We start from the raw sequence: 21269 nt of genomic DNA on the forward strand, positions 1-21269 counted from the left end.
GCAGAGCCCCCTCCAGCCCCAGCCCCATGCTGGAGTTTGCTGTTCCAGTGGTGTGTTAAGGAGACACTTGGGCCACCCGTGCCTGTGAAAGGCCACAGAAGGCTTTTCAAAGAAGTGCATAAACCCCATTTCCCTGGTCATCCTTCACCTTGGTACTTGTCATCTGCCGCTCAGTGTGAGCTGTGGTTAATTACAGCCTTTAGTAACTCCGTCCCAGTGTGCCAGTCTCTCTCTGGCTTAAAACATATTATTTAAGACTACACCAATCATATTGAAAATTATTCTTCTCCTTCACTTATCTCAGGCAAGCCCATAGCCTGTTTTAGCTCATTTTTCTGGGCAATGCCATTTTCCATCTCTAAAAGGTGACCTGAGTACCCACACAAATAAAGCATTGAGAAAGATTCTGTAATTAAGTATCTCACCTTTTATTTTGTTCATTTACACTTCTGGCACTGACAATTCTTTGAAGATATTTACTTTTATGTAAAGACCAAACTTCATTAAAGCAATCAGAAGAGAAGTCAATTAAATAATCATACATCACTGAAGTTTCAGAAAATGTACAACACTTTCATACATTATAGGCTTGACTGGTTGCAAAAGGAAATGGCACGCTCGACATTGTTAAGAAATAACTTGGACAACCTGACAATTAGTTTTGCCAAAACCTGTTTTGTACTGAACACCATACCATGTGTCCTGATGGCACCATATGCATGTTATTACTGAACACAAAAGTATTTATTTCTATCAATTTGGTCTCCAATAATGTCCCCAAAAACCTTGAATGGAATTTGCTGCAGAAAGATCCGGTTGATGCTTTTGTAGGGTTGTGAGATTCCAGATGAAAAGCAGACACACGACTCGTGCCAATTCCCAGCTATGCCCCGGACCAGCAGGACACCCGAGCACATGAAGAATTTCAAGAATAATAATTCTAACAATTTCATGGGTACTACTCAAATACTTAACATCACACAGATGGCAGGCATGTGCTAGGCAGGAGCTGCGGTGTAAGGTGAGGCTGGAGCCCCAGCACCACAGAAACACGGCACTTCTTTCCCTGCCGAGCATCCCACCTGCCAGATGAAGTTTCTCCTGCAGAATTCATACATTCAGTCCTCTCCGAAGTCTGTGTAATGTTTAAGGCAGCAAGAGAAATTTGCCTTTACTTTAACGCTGACGTTAAACTGTTTCCTTTAGAAATACATGGACATTATTCGTAATTCATCAACGCTCCCCTTATTTATACAAATGCGATGAAATGGAAAACCAAATTTTGAAAAATTGTATCTTAGCAGGACTGAAGAGTGTAACTGAACCATAGTTGAAGCTTTATAATTACACAAACCAGGTCATTCAGATGTAACACACCGAGTAGGAACAACGTGAGGGATCTGGGTGATCTCTGGGTTCTTGAGGCCTGATTCTGGTCCAGCTTCCCCTGGTGTGCATGAGCTCTACTGAAGCTGACAAGTGAACGCCTCCAAGGAGAGGCATGGATAAGATTAAAAACATGCCGCTGGTTCACACTAACAGGTCATCGTGGCTAAAGTATATGCTCATATACAGAACTCTGGAACACCATTAACACCCATTTACAAAACACTACAGTGATGGTTATTGGCACATAAAAAACTCCTCCTCTATATGAAAACATACACAAAATAGATAAGAACTGCCATTTTTTTTCAGACTTTTAAAATCTATAATATAGTTGCCTTTAAGGAGTTTTTACCCCCAGTATCACAAACAACAATATTTCTTTAACAATGTTCACCTAGATTTTACTGTGCTGACGTTTTTAACACTGCCACAACCTAGACCACTTTGTGGATTATGCTTAACTGTACTGTACACAAGGCGATGAAGATCGATAGAAAACCACTAAGATTTTTGCACAAAAATGTGACTTGTTAAAATCCAGAGAACAATCGAGTCACTTGATAGGCAGCAGCTACATGTAAGCTGTAAATGTTACCCGCAATAAAAACACATTTTGCCATAAAGCACATATTGTGGAATTATCTGCTTCTGGCCTGGTACACAAAGCTCTATTTTCTTCCCAATGCAGAGGAATGGGTTTTGGTTAGCTTGACTACCTCTGAAAAAGTGCACAGATATCTTACTCTTTAAAGTGCTTCGCAGAACCCGCTCTTCTGTCTTTATTTCTACTCTGAGACCTCTGTACAACAAAGACTCTGCCCCTTCCTTGCCTAGCAATGTTTGGCTAACAGAGCCTCTTCGGCAAGTCCAAGTAGACTTCCCAGACGACCATGTTGGTGTAGTGTTAACATTGAGACATGGGAAGTTGGGTATAAAGCTGAGGAGCACATGGTCTAGCTTTAATTAGCCCGTGGAATGGCACCCAACACCCTCGTGTCCAAAGGGAAGACCCTCGCTCAGGGCTGGGGCCTTGCAGCTGCCCTCAACATCAAACCTTCTCCTGAGGCCCAATCGGAGGACTTGAAAGGGCAAAAGAGATTTCACAAAGGAAACTAAGCATTAGCTTTGCAAACTCTATTGCCGTGTCCTCACCCCCTTCCTCCCCTTGGTCTGCCCATCCCCATTCCCATCCACAGGACCACCTGTGCTGAGCACCTGCTCTCCAGGCCCCACCTCTGGGTCCCCTGGTCCTTCTGCCTCACAGGAGGGAGGTCACTGACAGCTCCTTTCGGCTCTGGCACCCGTCCCTACTCAAACATGACTTTGTGGAGCTGTCAATGCATCATTTCTTCCTTCCCCACTCCCCACCCTAACTCCCACTCTGGTGAAATGCTGCTTTTTCCAACTCTCACAAAAATAAATCAGCGCTGGAACAACGCTCCTTAGGACGTATCCTCTCTTGTCACAAGATGTCTGACGGGGCTGTCACTGCAGCTCGCTGGGTTTCAAAAGTTTGGGAGCAATCTGAGGTGCATGCAATAGTGCAACTTCAGCCCTCCGAATGAGTCCTAGGGGCTTGATTTGTTTTATGTTTATTTTCAAAACAGGTTTGTTCCGCCTTTTAAAGCCTGATTTTGATCAACAAAGCGACAAGGGGAAGAAATTAGTTGTAAATTACCTCACCGCCCACCCCAACACTTAACGATTTAACATGGTTAATAAACTAGTATAGGTGAATTAAATTTTAAAAGATTAGAAGTGCATCAGGAATTGTTTCTTTTATGCTCCTCTTAGGCCAAAACCTGTAAAGAATCAGAACTACTAAAATATCTCAAATTGCTGTGCGCAACCAAGACCGGATTCATGCAAAGCTCTACCAGCATCATTAAGCCAGCACTCCTGATGCACAGAATACCTGAATGAAATGTGCAGTCCTTGTGAAGAAACCATTTCACATCTTCTGCAGAAAGCTTTCAATAGAATGATATTGTGCTTAGACACACTATTTATGCTACTTCATAAATCTAAGAAATTATTCAGCTTTTTATTCTTTTGTCTGGAATGTTACTACGTCTACCCCTAGCAAAATCTCTTAAAACTTAAAATATGCACAAATATAAAAAATCTTTGCAAAATAGAAACATTTATTTAATTTTCTCCATACATTATAAATGTTCACAGATTCTAAAAATAAAACCCTAATTGTGTAAGATTAATTTCAAGTATTTGACCTCATTTTTATGATACATAATGCTTGGTGCCAGGTTGGGTATTTCTAAGGTGTGGAATGTTTTCTTTGTGTAAAGCAACCTTTGTTGTCCTGCTTTTGGCTGGGATGGAGTTAATTTTCTTCCTAGTTGCTGGAACTAGCCAAAACCAGGACACAACCCTAGGAGGAAGACTTTAACCCAACTCTTTGCAGGTGGGAAACGGGTGACAGCAAAGAAGCCGATATTTTTTGCACCCTCATAACCAGTAGCAACTGGTGATGAACAAAATGGTTGTGTTTCGATCGCTTTGCCTCCAGAAAAAGGGCACGGGATGCAAAATTTCAGAAAACTGCTTCCAGTGAGACTGATTTGGTGTGAGAAAATGAGCCTAGCGCCGCACACAATCCCATGCTACTTTTGAGAACATCTGTGGAACAATGCTGGCAAAGAAAGATGGTCTGCTGCTGCTAGAAAGCCCCAGCACTGCCTGAAAGAAATAAAAAGAGGCTGATCTTGTGCCAGCGATCTTTATGGGGACTTTGTTTCGGTTATGCCACGGAAATGCTGTGGTTTCCTCTGCCTGTGGACATGAGCACAGCTGAGCAGGGGGTAAGCGCTGGAACCAGGAGCGCAAACCACTTCCACCAAGGGACCTGCAGCGTGAGGCGTGGGGTCGTTTGGGGGGATCAGAGCTGTAAGGCCCTCTTCTGAAATGCCAGTAAAGGCCCACTGAAATCTGTCTCTGTGTAGGGCACCAGGTGAGCACAGGGCGGGCGTTAAACACCTCTTCACGTGCTGTTCTGGACAATAAAACTGCTCTGAAGAAGGGTCTTCCAGCACATGGGTTTTCACCCTGAATTCACCCTGATTTTTTTTTTTTGTCTGTGCCAAGCACCCCTTTTCTCCTGTTAGGTACTGCACCTTCGGTGGAGGCTCTGAAGAGTGCATGCAAGGCGCGAAGCACTGTGCGCTTATGGGAGAGGGAAGATCGAGGGCTTCGAAGTGCAGCCCCCTCGCCACCAAGGGGAGGGAGGCTCAAGGTCAGTCAGCTCCTCGCAACGACTCATTTGCAGTTCCCCCTGCCTGCTCTGCTTTCCCCTTTTTTTCCCAGTCAAGTTACAGAAGGATGCTCTAAAATGTTCTCTTTCTAAAAATACTTCTGTGATAAACGAAGTAAAAAAGAAATTAACCCAAAATATATCCAATCACTGAAATTCAATAATTCGAGTAAGAAACCCCCCTGTATAAGATCAGATAGTGTAGTGTCAGACTTCATCATTACAATGAAACCCCACAGATTACCCAATAAAAATAACTTAGTAACAAATGTCCAGTTTCATTTTGACAGTACTCCTACCCTCAAAATATTTTTCAACCTTAAAAAGTGCACAAAACATATCTATAAAAGCTAGAGAACCCAACAATTTAATCTTAAAAAAAATAAAAATAAAGGTATTTTTACCAAATAAATGGGGAGCAGCCCACAGGCAGAGGAAGCTTTCCACATTCTTTCATGAAGCAAATGTTTCAAAGATAAAAATTTGAGTTTTCGATGCTTTCAAACTCACATCTCTGAAGAATTAAAGCAGTGAAAGGAAACAGGAGAAGGAAAAAAACAGTATTTTTATGTAGCTGCATAAAATTCAATTTGCCAAGGCAAGCAATCATGGCAGGTGAATAAAATGCCATTAATATTTTCATTACCATGCTAAAGGCAGCCAAGTTGATTTTTGTGCCTGACATTTTCTTGACAGTTTTGCAATGCTTCAGTAAGGCAATTAATATGAGATGTAGGCTTCTGCCCAACACGAATATTTTTCTTTAGATCCAGCAAGACACTGGTTGACTAAGGGCATTTGAAGGAAAAATGTGCTGGGATTCACTTACTCTGCATATATGAAGATAAACTGAAGGCAATATGATTATTCATGAGCAAAAGGCACAGGAGGGATGACCACTGTGCATTTTGCAGCAGAAAACCTCTCCCCTCCTTCTATATCTTTTAGCTCATGAAATTTTGTGTTCAAAACTAGGCACAAACCCAAATGTTCAAATGCGAAAAAGGAAAACAAAAATCGTTCATTTCCAACTAACTGCAGCCTCTGTGTTGTCCATAGCAATATGCACCAGCTCATTTGTACACGCGGCCACATGCTTAGCTCTGTTTTCCTGCTACTGGGATGTTATTTTTGGCAGTGTATCTCACAAACACCAACTACTGATCGTAGTGTGTCCTCAAAGAGCAGCAGTGGCCAGACGGCCTGGGATAACACAGCCTCAATGCCACCCTAGTTAGACACCGCCTAGGTGACTATGGCTCTCTACTCGTTATCTCAAATGAACACAAACGCAATTCTGTTGGGGTAAATTTGGGCAATGTTCCCTCTGATAGACACATCAGATATTTGTAGTTTCATGATCAGATAAACCTTTTAAATGGTTACCATTACAGCAGCATCATTCGTTGTGTTACATAGCAGAGCTATTTGCTAGGCTGCTATGGGATGGGGATCGGACAGATGTTGGCTACTTTCTGATTAGCTACTGCATGATTTTAATTTTTGTCAGTATTGAAGATAAGGACAACCACCGATCACCTATATAGCCTTCTATATTCACCTGGTACAGTGCACTGTACGAAATACCTTGTGATGGTGTGGGATTGCACACACCTGGTTGATTTATATAATCGTGGAATTTAGTCTCTGTTGGAAGCCATTGCTTTTTGTTATCAAGAAAACATGAGCATATTGATTTCCTCCCAAACGGAGTGTTTTTGAACATGAAGGCATTTTTAACTAGACAGTAGAAAGGAGAACCAGACCAGAAGCAGGGCAGTGAGGTCACCAGAGAGCTGCTTTTCCCCCAGAAGGCTTTTAAATGATTAAATACATCAGCAGCTGAAAATTATTCCACATCAGAAGCATCATTGTCAGAAAGATGGTAATTACTTCCCTTCACCCGAATATACTCAATATACCTCCCTTCATCAGAATCTGACATACCACATGTACATAGCCTGTTTTCAAACAAAGATTCAATTTCCTCTAGTTTTTTCCCTTTAGTCTCAGGAAGGCAGCCATAGATGAAAACGAGTCCCAAGCCGGCAAACCCTGCGTAGAGGAAGAAGGCTCCTGCAATGTAAAACAGTACGCACAGTCAGTTACAGAACATCCCATCCCCTCCTCTGCCTCCGCGCAGGGGAACGGCAGAAGCAGCAGGCTGTGGATATCAAAGGGGCATGTAAGAGCAAAGGGGGGGACACCACGAGCTGCTTGGCTGTGGGTGTAGAAGACTGCTTTACTACATCACTGCAACAATTAACAAAAGCAATTTAATTTAATATGGAAGAGAAGACTCGTCCTTTTTTTGGCAAGTCATTCTGCTGTTAAGATAAACAGCAACTAGTGCATAGCCAATAAAAAAAGCAGATATGGAAGACAAGAACTTTCTTAGTTATTCTTAACAGCAAAGGAATCACTAAGACAACTGCCAAAGATGAGAAGTTTCAGCAAAAAAGAAACAGGATTAAAACAATGTTTGTGACTCTGACATCTAATTATTACTTATAATTCCTCTGCAAAGAAAACTGGCAGTGAGAAAGAGCTCATCCCCCCCTGCTACCCACCTCAACTAGAGGGACAGAGAAAGGACTGAAGGACCAAGAAACATTTACCTGCCATTTGTTTCCAGACCAAAGACTCTAAGGAATGACAAGTGCTGCTGAAAGGCTCTGCACTAGTAATGTTATGAAGGGCACAAAAACTCAGTAGCAACTTAATGTAATTTAAATGACTCGTACTGGAGTGGCTGAGCAGTAATCTGACCATCTCTCCACAGGCTTCAGCAGACAGGACTTAATCAACAGCTGGGAGCAGGACGATAGCATCTTCAGCTACACGGCTGTTTCTGCAAGGACCATCTAATAATGGCCTTGGATGCCATCGTGAAATGGAAAATTGCTGATGCTGTCTTTTTAAGTGGAAGACAGCATTTTTCACCAAGCCAAAATGTATTTTTTTTTTCCAGCTTCTCTGCTTTATGCAACTTTCTAGATTTTCCTTCAAGGACAGAAAGAAATGTTTCTTATGAAAGCAGGATCAAACTCCAGGCAGGTCATATCAGGTCTCTGGTTTTACTAGACCACAGTTAGCTGAGAACACTGCGTTCACAGTTGGAATTTTACTGCAAAAACAACTTTGAGTCCCAGAACCCAAACAGAAGAAAATCTATGCACCAGTGCCAGCACAGCACCCATGGACACACACTGTTTCTTACCATAGTATGTCAGATATTCAGCTGTATGCAGAAAGGTCAGTGACACGAGCACGTTGAAAACCCAGTTGACTCCAGATGAGCACGCGTTTCCTGTACTTCTAGCCCAAAGTGGGTAGATTTCAGAATTGACAGTCCAGGGCATGGGACCCATCCCTAAGAATTAAAGAAAGATCAACCTCAACTTAATGGCTGGACTGAAGAGCAAGTTTAATGCGTAGCCTCACCATTTGACATTTTACCTTTATAATTTTTTACACTTATGCGCAAAAACAAATGTTTGCTTACCAGGTGCAAAGAAAATCAAGTACAAAATAAGGCCCAGAAGTGCTGTCCAAGAGTACGGAGTGGGGCAGAAATTGTATGCCCAAAACAAATCTTCCTTTTTGAATACAGTTTCATTGGAACACCTGAAAAATAACAATAAGATCCAGTATTAAAGAATTTTCAGGGAAATAGATGACATCTCAAAATAAACATGGCACATAACATCGTATGGAAAGCTGACAAGTGTGAAATTAAGAGAGCAAAGCTCCACCCTGTTTTATCAAGAACTTTTGAGCCAAATACTACATTCAGAAATGTACTTTTTCCTGTGCCTTACAGATAACATTGTGCTTGATTGTGTGGCCTTAGGAAGAGCACCCAGTAGCACACTCCTGAATTTAAACATTTGACCTGTATCTACTCCTTCAAATGCATCGTCTTTACTAAGCCAGCAGTCATACCAAAGCCAATGAGGCTGTTCACATGAGTATCACACAGCGCAGCAAGAGCTGCAGCAGCAGGACTTTGAGCTCAAGATGCAAGAATTTAGGTCAAATGAAAGTTAGTCACCGTTAGTCACTGACGAGCTGTACGCAGTGCATGGTGGGTGTAACGAGTAAAGTCTATGGAGTGTGCCACAGCCAAGTGAAGTTGTACAGAAAAGAGAAATAAACTTTTTTTTTCTTCACAGTGAAATAATTAAGAAGGCGGCAGTATTTCTAACTAGAAAGTAAAAACGAGAATAAACAGAAGTAAACAGTGCCTGAGCTACTAAAAGAAAAAGTGATTTCATTGCCAGGACTATGCAGAAATTGCATATTTCTAGGAATAGATATAAAATCATGTATTTTCATCTGACTGCTAACAATATATTATATTTTAAAGGGATACTTGCAACTTAATCTTTTTGTTATAAATCTCAGTTTTGAAAATTAGCATTTGTCTAAATGGACAAGTTATTGCTGTAACTAGAGAAACTTCAGCTGCAATCACATCAATTGCTACAGCTGAAAAAATGTGCACTTCTGGGAGAGCAGACTTAGGCAGACACCTCCCTTTCATATGCAAACCATGTTATTTACTTGAGGAGCAGAAATCACAGAGCGCTGAACATCTGCCTGGACTACAATTTCCAGATTAGCTGAGTATGTATGTGAAGGATATACCCTCTCATCTGCACAAAAACTGGAATGAAGCCTGCAATGGGTGATAAATGATAGCTGGACAATGAAAAGTGAGATGGGAGAGCAAAGACACCCTGAAATGCTTCAGGGGACCGACCACTGCAGTTGACTTTCAAAAGCAAGTTCCAACCAAACATTTCCTCTCCAACTTTTCTGTTCTGCAACAACCAGCTGGCCCCAGGCTGAGCTCATGCTAGTGAGCACTGGTGGCCAACCCACCACGTGTTCTGGGGCAGAAACCATGCTCATGTTGGCACGAATGTACCCATAAAACAACATTTAAAGCAGAACACCACTATGAAGTCCTAAACCCAGTTTCAGGACAGCTGGAAATCCAGGATTCAAATACACTTAAAAGGGAGGTTAAACCAAGAAATCCTGGAAAAAATCCATGTCCAAAACCACAGACAAACCCTTGCAATTATCTCATTCAACACACACAGATACAGTTTGGGGGTGAATAATACATGGACAACAGAGTTCAACCAAACACCCCTCAAAAGATGTCCCTCAAGCCCGAGTACAACAGGCCCGTGGCCTCAGCTGCCACCTGGCCACCAGATCACTCAGCAGCCTAAGATGCTGGCAGCTGCCAAATCTGATATTTTCACTACCTCTCAGCCAAAAGTACAACTGCCAGCCTTGTTATTTCTTCATTGTGCTTCTCTGTATTGCCCCAGGTTCTTTCTTATGTCACTTTGCGCTTTCACAGCTTAGCTTGGCGTCTCTTTTATGTTATGACAGCTAGGCCGGGATCACTCCCTGTTGGCGTCCACCTGACACTTCAATACTGCCCTACATTTCTCTCATCACAGATGGCTTAAATCACTTTTGCGCCATGTCTCAGATACAGAAGACTGAACTGTGCTGGAGAACTATTCCTCTGTTTAAGCCAGCAATTCCTTACACATTAAGAAAACAATGTCTGCAAGATTAATTACTTAACCCCTGGAGATGGCATTGCCGCCTTCCATCCCAGCCTGCTCTGTATCTGCACCACTGCGAAACCACAGGATTGCTCAATGTCACACATTTGTACAACTGCACATTTGCTTCTTTGCTGGTACTCTAATTTCATTTGCAGGTGTTTGGTAATGAATACAAGCTGATTAGCATTTTAAAATGTCTTGATGCTGAAATTGGTTTCTCCAGTTGGTCCAGCCAGATCGGCAGCTCCTCAGAGAAGAGACTCACGCTTTCTCTCAAATGTTGCTGTAAACAAAGACGTACTTGGTTTATTATCTTGCATCCATCTCTATCAGTGCAAACCAACCTGCTGATTCATACGGACACAACCGCAGGGAGGTCTGGATGTTTCTTTCCCCCACTACCTCTCCCAGATGTGTCCTACTTTCGACAAAGTGGAACACAAAGTACATAAAGGAAAAACAGATGTCTCTAAAGCCTCCTATTGCTGAAGCCACTGACTTCTCTGCTGTCTGACAGCAACTGAGAGGAAATTCAGTTGCAAGAAAGCAGATTCAGGACATTGAAACAGGAAAAATAGCACTGAAGACTAGATTTAACAGAAACCTTGCAGCAATAAGCTTCTCTGCTTTGCTTATCCTTTGGTAGCAAAATAGGATGGTACACGGAATAAAAGCAAAGATATCTGCATTTGCTGGAGTTTTGTAGTTCTGGATATGTAGAAAAATAGTACATCGCCAAGACTACATGTCTAAGGATTTACTTAGGCACTGTCACTGTGCTAATTCTTGCTGCACTAGCAGTCCTACAACTGCTATTATTTTGCTAACAAATACATTAATAATGGCTGTATAATATCAGATAAAATTCTGAATTTGGTTCTGTATTAAGGGAGCATTTATGATAGAAAGCAGTCAAGAAGCTACTGATCTCTTCACCAGCTGAAAAGCACAGAGAAAACTCCATGTAAAGAACTCACATGTGAAATTATGCAGTCAGGTACCACCCCAAGGAGTGTGTAAATAAAATGTTCTGGGTAATTAGTACAAACTGTAAAGAAAGACCACATCATTTCCTCTGAAATTACTGCCAAAGTGAAAACACGACAGAATTACGTTGAAAATCTTTACCATGAATTTCTTTCATTATGTATTTTCCCCAGACAATTTAAGAAGCTCATCTGTCATAATTAGTGAAAACCCAACTTTCTGACATTTGATGTGAACAATTCTACTGACTGGAAATAAATCAGAACAGCAGCAGATTTCTACATTATATGCACTATATATTTGGTTTCACAGTCACAGAATCCATCCTTTCTCAGACGCAGCCTGTAGTTCAGAAGATCTAAAGCCTTGAACCTCAACTCCTAAATTACTTTTATACAGCACATTAAAAAGGTGAAAGAAGGGTTGTTGCAGGTTGTCTAAGATGTTATTGTTAATAATAAGAGGATGAAACAGGATAAGACCAATTCCTTGATAATCAGTCTAAATTATCCTAATACTTGAGCCAATTTAGAAGTAGAATAATTCTCAAGTACAACATAGAAAACTACAAACTAGGGAAACTGTTAGATGTTATGTAGCAAAGGCCATGTTAGCACAGCACAGGAAAGCTGATTTTCTTGTCAAAATTCCATTAATTTTTACTTTGCTGCAGAGTGAGGACTGTGTCTCTAAAGATATGGCTTTTGTTGGAATTAAATGTTTCATTCTGAACAGTTCATATATTTTTAATATGAAGGTTACCGACTTCTCATTGTCTTTTATGCCCTTCAGAAGCATCTTAAATGGATTTAGATCTAAAAATCCTAAAAGGTCAAAATTCAAATCAAATCAGTCTATGGAAATAAATTACTTCTAAAGAAAATCACTAGCGTTATCATTCATATCCCTAAAAAGCTTGTTAGAGCAGGCTTATTTCAAAATTACACATCCTGCTCTGAGATAAATTTTAACATCGGGGTCTGATGATACATAAAGAATTTAGATCTAATTCACAGTTTTACTAATCTGCTATTTCTTTGTTCCAACAGGAGTAAAATTACTTAAGGGCTGTTATTATGTCAGACTTTTGTGTCTGGGTTATCAAGATGAAGATAATTGACAATTTATCAACTTAGTCTCTGGTGTAACACCAATTCAAGGGATTTTAAAAAATCTCTGTGAAAGAGATTAAAAAAAACCCTCCTTGTGTAGGGTGCTGACTTTTATATCATGTCAGTCAGTCAAAATGAACAATATAAATTTATGTCAAGCTTATAGACTCAGCTTTTCAGCAGAAATCTGGTCATGGAAAGGACAGAGCAGAAAACAGACCTAGTTAAGAGTAACAGGTTCTAGGACTACGAAAGGTTTTTATGAAAGATGTTTGAGGAAAACTAAAATTATTTTTCCACAAGCAATTACTAGTGGAAGAATCTGTTCCTTGACATTTGGGTTAGTTCTTACAGTTTCTCTGTCTCTGCTGAAGATCTTGAGTTGTCTGAACAGACCTCTATCTTTAAATTACTTAAAGGAGATAATTTAGTATGGTTACAGTTTAATTGTGTAATAATTTCATATTAGTCAGACAAGTAACTAAGGAGAATTTTGGAAACTGCCTCTATAGTGTCCATCAGGTGAAGCTTGGGCTCAGGTTGATCCAAGATGTGCCTGGAATTAATATTCACTGGCTCTAGAGTCAGGGGAGTTCACAGCTACAGGTTCATTCATCTGGCTTCTCTAATCCACCAATATGGAAAAAAGTGACAATAGCATAATCCATAGAAACCAGTGAAACTGTAGGGTATAGTTTCACTATAAATCAGTATATTCTGATTTGAAGAAAAAGTTCTGCTCCTTACAGCACCTAATTTTATTTATCTGTATATATATACACATATATGGCAAGATGCTATCTGAAGTCTCAAACAGTGTAACTCTTTCCTAAAGGCAAACAATAAATTAACTTTGAAACAACTAATAGCTGAATCAAAACTGCCTCAGGGTCCCCTAGTTACTGGACGCTGTGCTTCAGAGAAGAGACACTGGAGATCCATGACTCTCTGGACAAGTTTGCATCCAGTGCTTTGACTTTGTAGTTGACATGGAGAACTAACTCACTCATTAAAACAAATGTTGCTAAAAATATGCAGGTGAAACTTCTTATGACAAATGATGGCAGTTGAAAAAAACAGACAGAAAAGCATAAAACAGATGCAGCCTTGAAAAATGTACTCATAGAATTTAATAGTATTCACCTAGACATTACTTAACCTTCATTACATAAAAATATCATCAGCATTTCGGGACATTTATTGCAGCCATTTGCTAACACTGGAAATGATTTTTTAAAACATTAACATGCAGTCTGAAGTCTTGGAAATGCAGTTCAGTTTACTGCAAGAAAGCTCCTGTCAAATGAGTTTGCCCATCAGTGAAAAACTGTCTTTATCACTGTGAAGCCCACTGCTATAGGATCTGTCAGTTAAGCATGTAGAGCAGTGAGCAGAACTTGAACAAAGAACTGAAACCACAGCGATTTAATTGGACAATAGCTGCAGTAATTGCCACTGTCCAAAATATCTAAAAAATCTTATATTGCATAAAAAAAGTAATTTCTTTCTCCATGCAATGCATTCCATGCCAAGTATGTTTAGGAGCAGCTACTATGGCTAGCACAATGCCAATAGAAGGATGTTCTCCTTGGGCTGAATGACTGGCACTTCTTATTCTGCATCTGGGAGACTGAAAGCAAATATTCAAAGATCAACTGAAAAAATAATAGAGAAGCCTGGTCACTTTGCACATTTCAGAGCCAAAGAATTCAGAAAAGCCTTCTTTATTGTGTGCTATAGGATGGGAATTTCTAATAGTGTTTTACATTTAAATGAATATTTCGTACAGATCTGTGTGGAGACAGCTAACAGATATAGAAATAACCATCAGTTATTCACCATGACCACCTCTTTCCGTATTGGCTGTTGTCTTCTGATCATTCATTTGACTTCTTTCTTACAAAGAGACTGAGACCCTACAGACTGCTAAAATCTAAAATCAATCATAAGGAGTTTTTCACTGTAACTCATACACACTGTTAAGGTAAAAAAAAAATACTTAATATTTATTGAAGCAGAAGACCTTACTGAAATAACTACTTCACAGAAATATTTCTAAGACATAACTGCTTTCCCTCATGCCTCTTGGTCTTGTCAGAAAGCACACCTGCATCAGATTCAGTACTGATTTACCTGTTTCTGACCACCTAGACACAGAAGCACATGCTTTTAATACATATGTGCAAAAAAAAAAAAAAAAAAAAAAAAAAAAAAAAAAATGTTAAGGACTTCTAATTCAAACATTTGCATTTTCCCCAACTGAGAATTTTTTGCTTTGCAACTGCATCTGAAGCTGTCCAGTAAAGAGAATGTCAGAGCTATTCTTCAATGTGAATAGACTGAGACTACCAAATGACTGAAAACAGGACCAATTTTTTCCCATGAGAAATAACTCTCCCGTATTCATCACACGAAGAGGGTTTTTAACTGTTTGCCATGCTGGCTGTTTCAGTATTTGTGTGACTACTTCTGAGCCGAGGGTGGGCAGCACAGGTCCTGCATCTTTTGCCAAAGGAAGCAGCTCGGCTGTATGGCAGTATCCATTTGGGTGCTTTGTTAGCTGCTGGTCTAAGCCAGCAGCTTTTTGTGATTAAATAACTCAATGCCTGATGACAGATGTTCAGTTTTGGATTTGTTTTGGGACTGGAGGTTCTCTTTAATATTGCAATCCCATTCCTATCCTTTCAAAGTTCAACTTACTTTAGACTTCATTTAGACTTCCTTTAGACTTCATTTACACCACAGTGCTGTCTTCTGAGCTCTGCTGGCCTCCTCCAGGCTGCTGGCTACAATTGTCCCACATTGCTTTCAGGCCACAGCTGCTTCAAGCTTCATTTTCCATCACATCTACCGGGGACAGAGAGAGGCAGACCCTTGGTACCTACTGCACCGTTGTCAGGCATGCTTCTCTCATCATCTGCTCTGCTCTCCTTGCCTTGACACACAGACTCAAACAGGACAAGGGAAAATGGCTTATATCTGATGTTAAAGCCCTCCCAGCTGAGATACCGCAGCAGCTGGTAGCATTGGGTAGGTACACCCATAAGCCAGTCTCAGATATGGCACACTTAAAAACTAGGAACAGAAATATGTGAACACACATTTTTTGTTACAGGACACATGATTACCTTAACCACACCATATATATTTGATTTCGTTTTCTTCCTGAACTTTTTTCCACTATTCTGAAGTAACAGATGGTAATAAAATTGTCAGGAAGCATCTGACGTACCTGTGTTCAAGAGAGTGCCCCCTTCTCGTCCTAATTCTGATCCTGATCGGACACACTCAGTTTCCCCCAGCATAAATTAAAGTTAACTAGCAATAATTAAATCGTATGGTTTCATAATTCTGTCATGAACAAATCATAAATAATTCAAATATTACATTAATAATGCATAAACTTGTGGGGGCTCATACAACAACTATGGAAAATAATCATCATCTGTTCACCTAAACAACCTGCAGTCATGCCTGCAGAATTTTAATGGACAGAATTAAAATTAAAACCTGATCAAAATGCAAACTCTTAATTAGATTTGAGTATAAGCATCTTAGCTTAACATCACTGTCCTTCATGCATTTCTACCTGTGCTCATTTCAATGACTTCAGTCATTACATAATAGGTCAGAGTTTCAAAATACGGTAATATCCTGTATTTCTAAACATCAGACACTTTCAGGTACCAAATAACTGATGGTACAAAAGTAGCTGCTCAGTCAAGAGACAACAATGAAGGAGAAAAAAAAATTAACAGAAAGATCATAAATCAACATTTTGTGCTTTTTAAAGGCTTTTTTGCACTTTCTTGCAGAAAAAGGCTTATAAATATGTTTAAATATGCATTTATAGACAATGCACATCTTAAAACAATACTTTAAATATAAAACTCAAATATCTAAATATATTACCACACAAACTGAGTGTACAGAGATCCAGTCTATAATATATATATATATTGGATATACATATATATATATACAAGTCTAAGGCTTAAACATCAGGCAGAAGGCTTGGGTAACACCCAGCTAAGGGATTCACAGGTTGAAATCATAGCTGTAAAAATCAGATGTGGTATTCTCAAGTTAGGAAGCCATGACACAAATGTATTCTTATGTATACCCAGAAGACTATTTTTAGGGTTTGGAAAAGTAAGGTTCAGTGACACCTACAGTAAGGAGAGATGACTCTTAAGATGGAGAATCAAATGCCAGTGTATACAATCAATAAACAAGAGTATTATCTGGTAATTATTTTGGGATAAATTCTTCATAAAACTTAGTAAATTATTTAAAGATACTTTTTTTTTTCTTTGTAGTCACATAGAGATGCTTTTGTTTCTTTAAAAAAATATATACACTCTGAAGAGCTTTTTCCCAGATGTATGACTCACTTATTAGCTTGATATGCTGATATTTAGCTGCAGAAAATATTTCTCCAAAATACCAAACAAAGCTTCACTGACCCTGGATGTCACACAAGGTCAAAGTTGCAGAAAGGTGACACTATAGAAGAAGCAAAGCCCACATCTGCTAAATGCTTTCGTAAGAAGAGAAAATAACATATTTTTGCAACTTTAAAGATCAATCTGTGTATTTGAAAGCTAAAAAAAGGAGTATGAAAATGAATCAACTAAAGAGTGCGCTGTTTCAGGTATGGCTGAGACAGTGGACAATATAAGATTTTTGTCCTTTTTCCCCTTTCATGTACATACTCTAATGATTCACAGTCATTGACATTTGTTTACTTTAAAGACCAAGGCCTTCAGTAATTTTTCCTGCTTTTTAATTTATAGAACAAAACTTGTTCTCACAGCACTAACCTGTTTGGCAATCCTTACTGAAATATATTCATGTAAACATTGGTTTTGTCCCATTTATTGACAGGCATATCTTGCTGCTAAAGCTTCTGCATCTGCAAGAGACTGTGCCTGCTGGTACATGAGAATTTTACCTGTCTCCATGAATTTTTGATTGAACAACTCGACTAACCCAAATCTTTTATCACTATTGCTCCATTATGACAGATTCTACCATTTCTTGCAGCTTCCAAACTAATGATGTGCATGAGGACTTCAACCACTTCACAGAGAAATGTGCTCCATCCAGCACAGTACCATAGCCAAGTTATGAAGCCTCCCAGATTCCAGTGCTATATTTAAAATGGTCTAAGCTGATCTCGACAAGGAGCAAGATCCAGTAAGAGAGAAATCTTTAGTTTGGTCCTCAGTCTTATACTGAAGAATTTCATGTACTAAATGCTGTAGTTTTCACTAATTCTTTCATCCAAATATCATCAAGTTTTGAAGAACTTCACCGGGGTGCAAATAGAAAATAATGTTTAGACAAAGTGAAATGCTCAGTTTGGGTAAATACAGTGGAAGCAATACAGGTTGCTTCCTGTGAATGGAGTGAAGAACTCAGTATGATGAGGCAAGCCCCTCTGGTAGAGCATCTTAAGCACCACGTACTGTTGTGCAGGGCTGGATGGTGACAGGACGCGAGAGAAGTGATGTGTGAGATGGGGTTGGGGCTCACATCATGATTTGCACATGAAACAGCTGGTGGGACCTGAGCTGCTGCCACCTTGATGACTGCCACTAGCCCCCCTAGCCCTTCTGGTCCTGCTCAGAGCAGTCAGGACTGAAAAGAAATATCTCTTCTCATGGTCATAGCCCTGAGAAAAAGCACCTGGGAACCACAGAATCGTTTAGTTTGGAAAAGACCTTCAAGATCACCAAGTCCAACCATCAACCTGACCTACCAAGTCCAACCAAGTCCAAGTCCTACTAAACCATGTCCCCAAGTGCCACGTCCACACATCTCACAAATATCTCCAGAGATGACAGCTCCACCACTTCCCTGGGCAGCCCACTCCAGTGTTTGACCACCCTCTCCATGAAGAATTTTCCTTAACGTCCTATCTAAACCTCTCCTGGTACAGCCTGTGACAGCTTCTTCATGTCCTATCCTTTGTCACCTGAGGAAGGAGACAGACACACTCCTTGCTGCAACCTCCTCTCAGGTGGTTGCTCTCTACAGAGAGCAATGAGGTTCTCCCCTCAGCCTTCACTTCTCCAGACTAAACAACCCCAGTTCCTTCAGTCACTCCTCATACATCTTATTTTCAAGTCCCTTCACCAGCTTTGATGCTCGTATCTGCACACACTCAACATCCTCCCTGTAACAAGGGGACCCAAAGCTGAATGCAGTACTCAGGGTGCAGTCTCACCAGTGCCACGTACAAGGGGACAATCACTCACAATTTTTAGTATTAACAGGAGCACAAAGCTATCTGTGCACCACAACAGCTAAAAGGTGTTGTGGAGGCAGTCTGTAGACCAAGTGAACTGTTTATTCATTCCTGGCCATAGTGAGGGTTGGGAAAGACTCACGGACTCCTTGTGACCCCTGAAGATGCTTCACAGCTTGCCCAGTGAGTTCCTGGGGCTATACAGAAAAAGCTCACTTCTAGAAGAACTGCTCCAGCAAGGAGCGCTCACACGTGCGTTCATCCAGCTGTTACTGGCTTCCCTTACTTCTCAGAAATGAGCTGCTCATTAATGATGTGGGAGCGATAATTTTGAGTTGGAAGAAGGCTGTCTGACACCCCAGCGGGGTCCTGGTGCGAAACTACACCATGCTGTGGTTTCTACCTGAAAACAAGCAGATTTGGGCACTCTCCACTGGCCTGTCCCACGTTATTATTTGGTACCTACTGGTGCCTGCAGACAGGCAGGCTTTATTCTGTTCCAGCTCCTTCAGGAAAATGGTGCTCAGAAAAGCAGGGCCTGTATGTATCTCAGTGTCTGTGATAGAAAAGCACATCAGATATTTCTCTGCTGCGCAAACTCAGTGCTGTCTGTCTTACCCTGGGGCGCTTCTGCTGCTCCTGCCACACGTTTTTTGTCTTGTGGATATTTGGAGTCATCACTGGTTTTGCAGGTTTTTGGGAGCTGAGGGAGCATGCACAGGGCTCTGTATGGAATTACTGACAGAAACAGGGTCACAGAGCTCAGGAATTCCTGGTTTCTGCTTCCATATGTAAAAGCAGTTAGTCTCTTCAATTCTATCACCTTGCAGCATTAATACTTAATTACTGAAGGAAATTGATATGAGAATTAGGATATAAAATGCAGCATTTTAGAATTTCATGCAAGTTTACTATCAAATAAATCCCTGCATGATATTTAATCTCATTTGCGGTTTTTTGTTGTTTTTTTTTTTTTTTTCCATCCAATTTTACATTTAATTTCCCTCATAATTAGAATTGTAAAGTTCTTCTGGTTACAAGTTCCTGGTTACTGGTGCTTCTGTGAGCAGACCCCTCTTTCCTACTTTGTACGAGGACAGATTGCCTTGGTAAGTCATGCTGGCACGGGCTAAGCACAGGGCCCAGCTCTGAGTTTAGAGGAGAAGAGGGAGAGGGGAAGGATTTTTAATCTCTGTGCAAAAGGGTTACGCTTAAATATTAATAAAAATATCAAAAGCAATGACTAATCTGTGATACTCTCTTAAAACTTCTCCTTTAAAATATTAACAGAATAGTGTGGAAGAATTGCTAGCACGATGGAACAAAGTCTGTTCTATAAAACACAGGCAAAGGCCAGCTGCACAGAAAGAACAATATGGACCAGCATCTTTTATTCCATCAGTCAAGGTGCCACAAGAGAGATCAAGGTCAACATTTCAGACATCTGAAGCTGAGTAAGACAAATCCCACCCACACTTCTTCATCTTCCTTGCACTTACAAGTACTCTTCGTTCACGTTTGTGCTGTTCACAGTGTGTCAGCAATACCAGCAGTATTGTTCAGATGAATGCCGTCAACACCTTAAAAGTATCTCTTCAGTTAGAGTTGCCTACAGTAAATCTAAGACCCTGGTCAGAAAAGACCAAAGACAAAGAAAGCCAGGGTGTTGTAACTCAGTCTGAACGTGACTTGACAGAAATATTGACTGGAGGTTCACCTCCAAATGAAATAGGTTCTATTTCAGTGTTATAATCTTATCTTTCTGAATGCTTCTAAACACTCCAGCAAGCAATAAAGAGACAGAAAAAATCATATTGCTTCTAGTTACCCCAAAATTTTAGATGTGCAAAAGAATTGTGAAAAATATGCTTTTGTGTTGAGATTTGGTATATGAAGTTAGAAGTGAGCGGTGAGACTTTGCTGTCAAATAAATAAAAAATCCTACCCCAAACCCACAGGTGGGAAATGCTGGCAAAATTATACTGAGTTACAGATCTAGCACATAAAATTTTTATCCTTCTGAAATTTCCACTGAAGAGAAAAGCAGAAGGGTAAAAATACTTTTCTGAATCTGCTCTTTTGTTAAACCTGGGCAGAAGGACAAAAAAGTAAGGACAAAAAGCTTAAAACACAGATCAGTATTACGTGTATTAGCATGCCTTTTTTAGCACTTCCACACTTTATTTTGTTTCTAGTTACTGACATATATGTGGAAAAATTACATGTTAATAGTTCTGGTAATAATGTTTTGTCCAACCTGCAGCTGAAGTACTGAACTGTTACGTTCAATTGCTGTAACCATAATTTAGAAGCAAGTCTTGCATTTTAACTATTGCCAGCAGCAGTTTTTCTGCCAGTACAATCAAAATCCATCTAGACTAGGAAACGAAGACCTTGTGTTCTTTCCTTAAATAAATTGTGGAAGAGCATTTTTTAAAACTAGCTTTTCCCTGATGCCAGTAGGTGGCAATGTCTTTGCCCTAAAAAACTCAGAGAAAATGCAGCTTCATAAGGTAAAAGCAGGCAGCACATCCCTTCCATACAGGGGGTACTGGGGAGGGTCTCAATTAAATTAACCAAGGGAGCTATATGAAGAATGATTCCTCAGCTGTCAGTCCTGGTCAATGCTCTGGAAATCATTAATTCTGTAACTGAAAATGGAG

General features: G+C 40.2%; 1 protein-coding gene across 2 annotated transcripts in view; it reads right to left on the reverse strand.

Annotated features, from left to right (window-relative positions):
- Nucleotides 1–414: 414 nt before the first annotated feature.
- SLC2A13 (solute carrier family 2 member 13) overlaps nt 415–21269 on the reverse strand; it is a 156002-nt gene continuing 135147 nt past the window's right edge. Inside the window, exons 8-11 of one of the 2 annotated variants that reach the window (XM_082774947.1) lie at nt 8163–8284; nt 7878–8030; nt 6605–6733; nt 415–4086 (exon numbers count right to left, since the gene is read on the reverse strand). In XM_082774947.1, the coding sequence (XP_082631073.1) occupies nt 4067–4086; nt 6605–6733; nt 7878–8030; nt 8163–8284 (424 nt within the window). In that variant the 3' untranslated portion in view covers nt 415–4066. Of the gene's footprint in view, nt 6734–7877; nt 8031–8162; nt 8285–21269 lie in introns of both variants that reach the window. The other variant, XM_082774946.1, reaches the window with a different exon arrangement.

This window comes from Aythya marila, assembly GCF_965140915.1.
Source record: "Aythya marila genome assembly, chromosome: 1".
In the NCBI taxonomy this organism is placed as follows: domain Eukaryota; kingdom Metazoa; phylum Chordata; class Aves; order Anseriformes; family Anatidae; genus Aythya; species Aythya marila.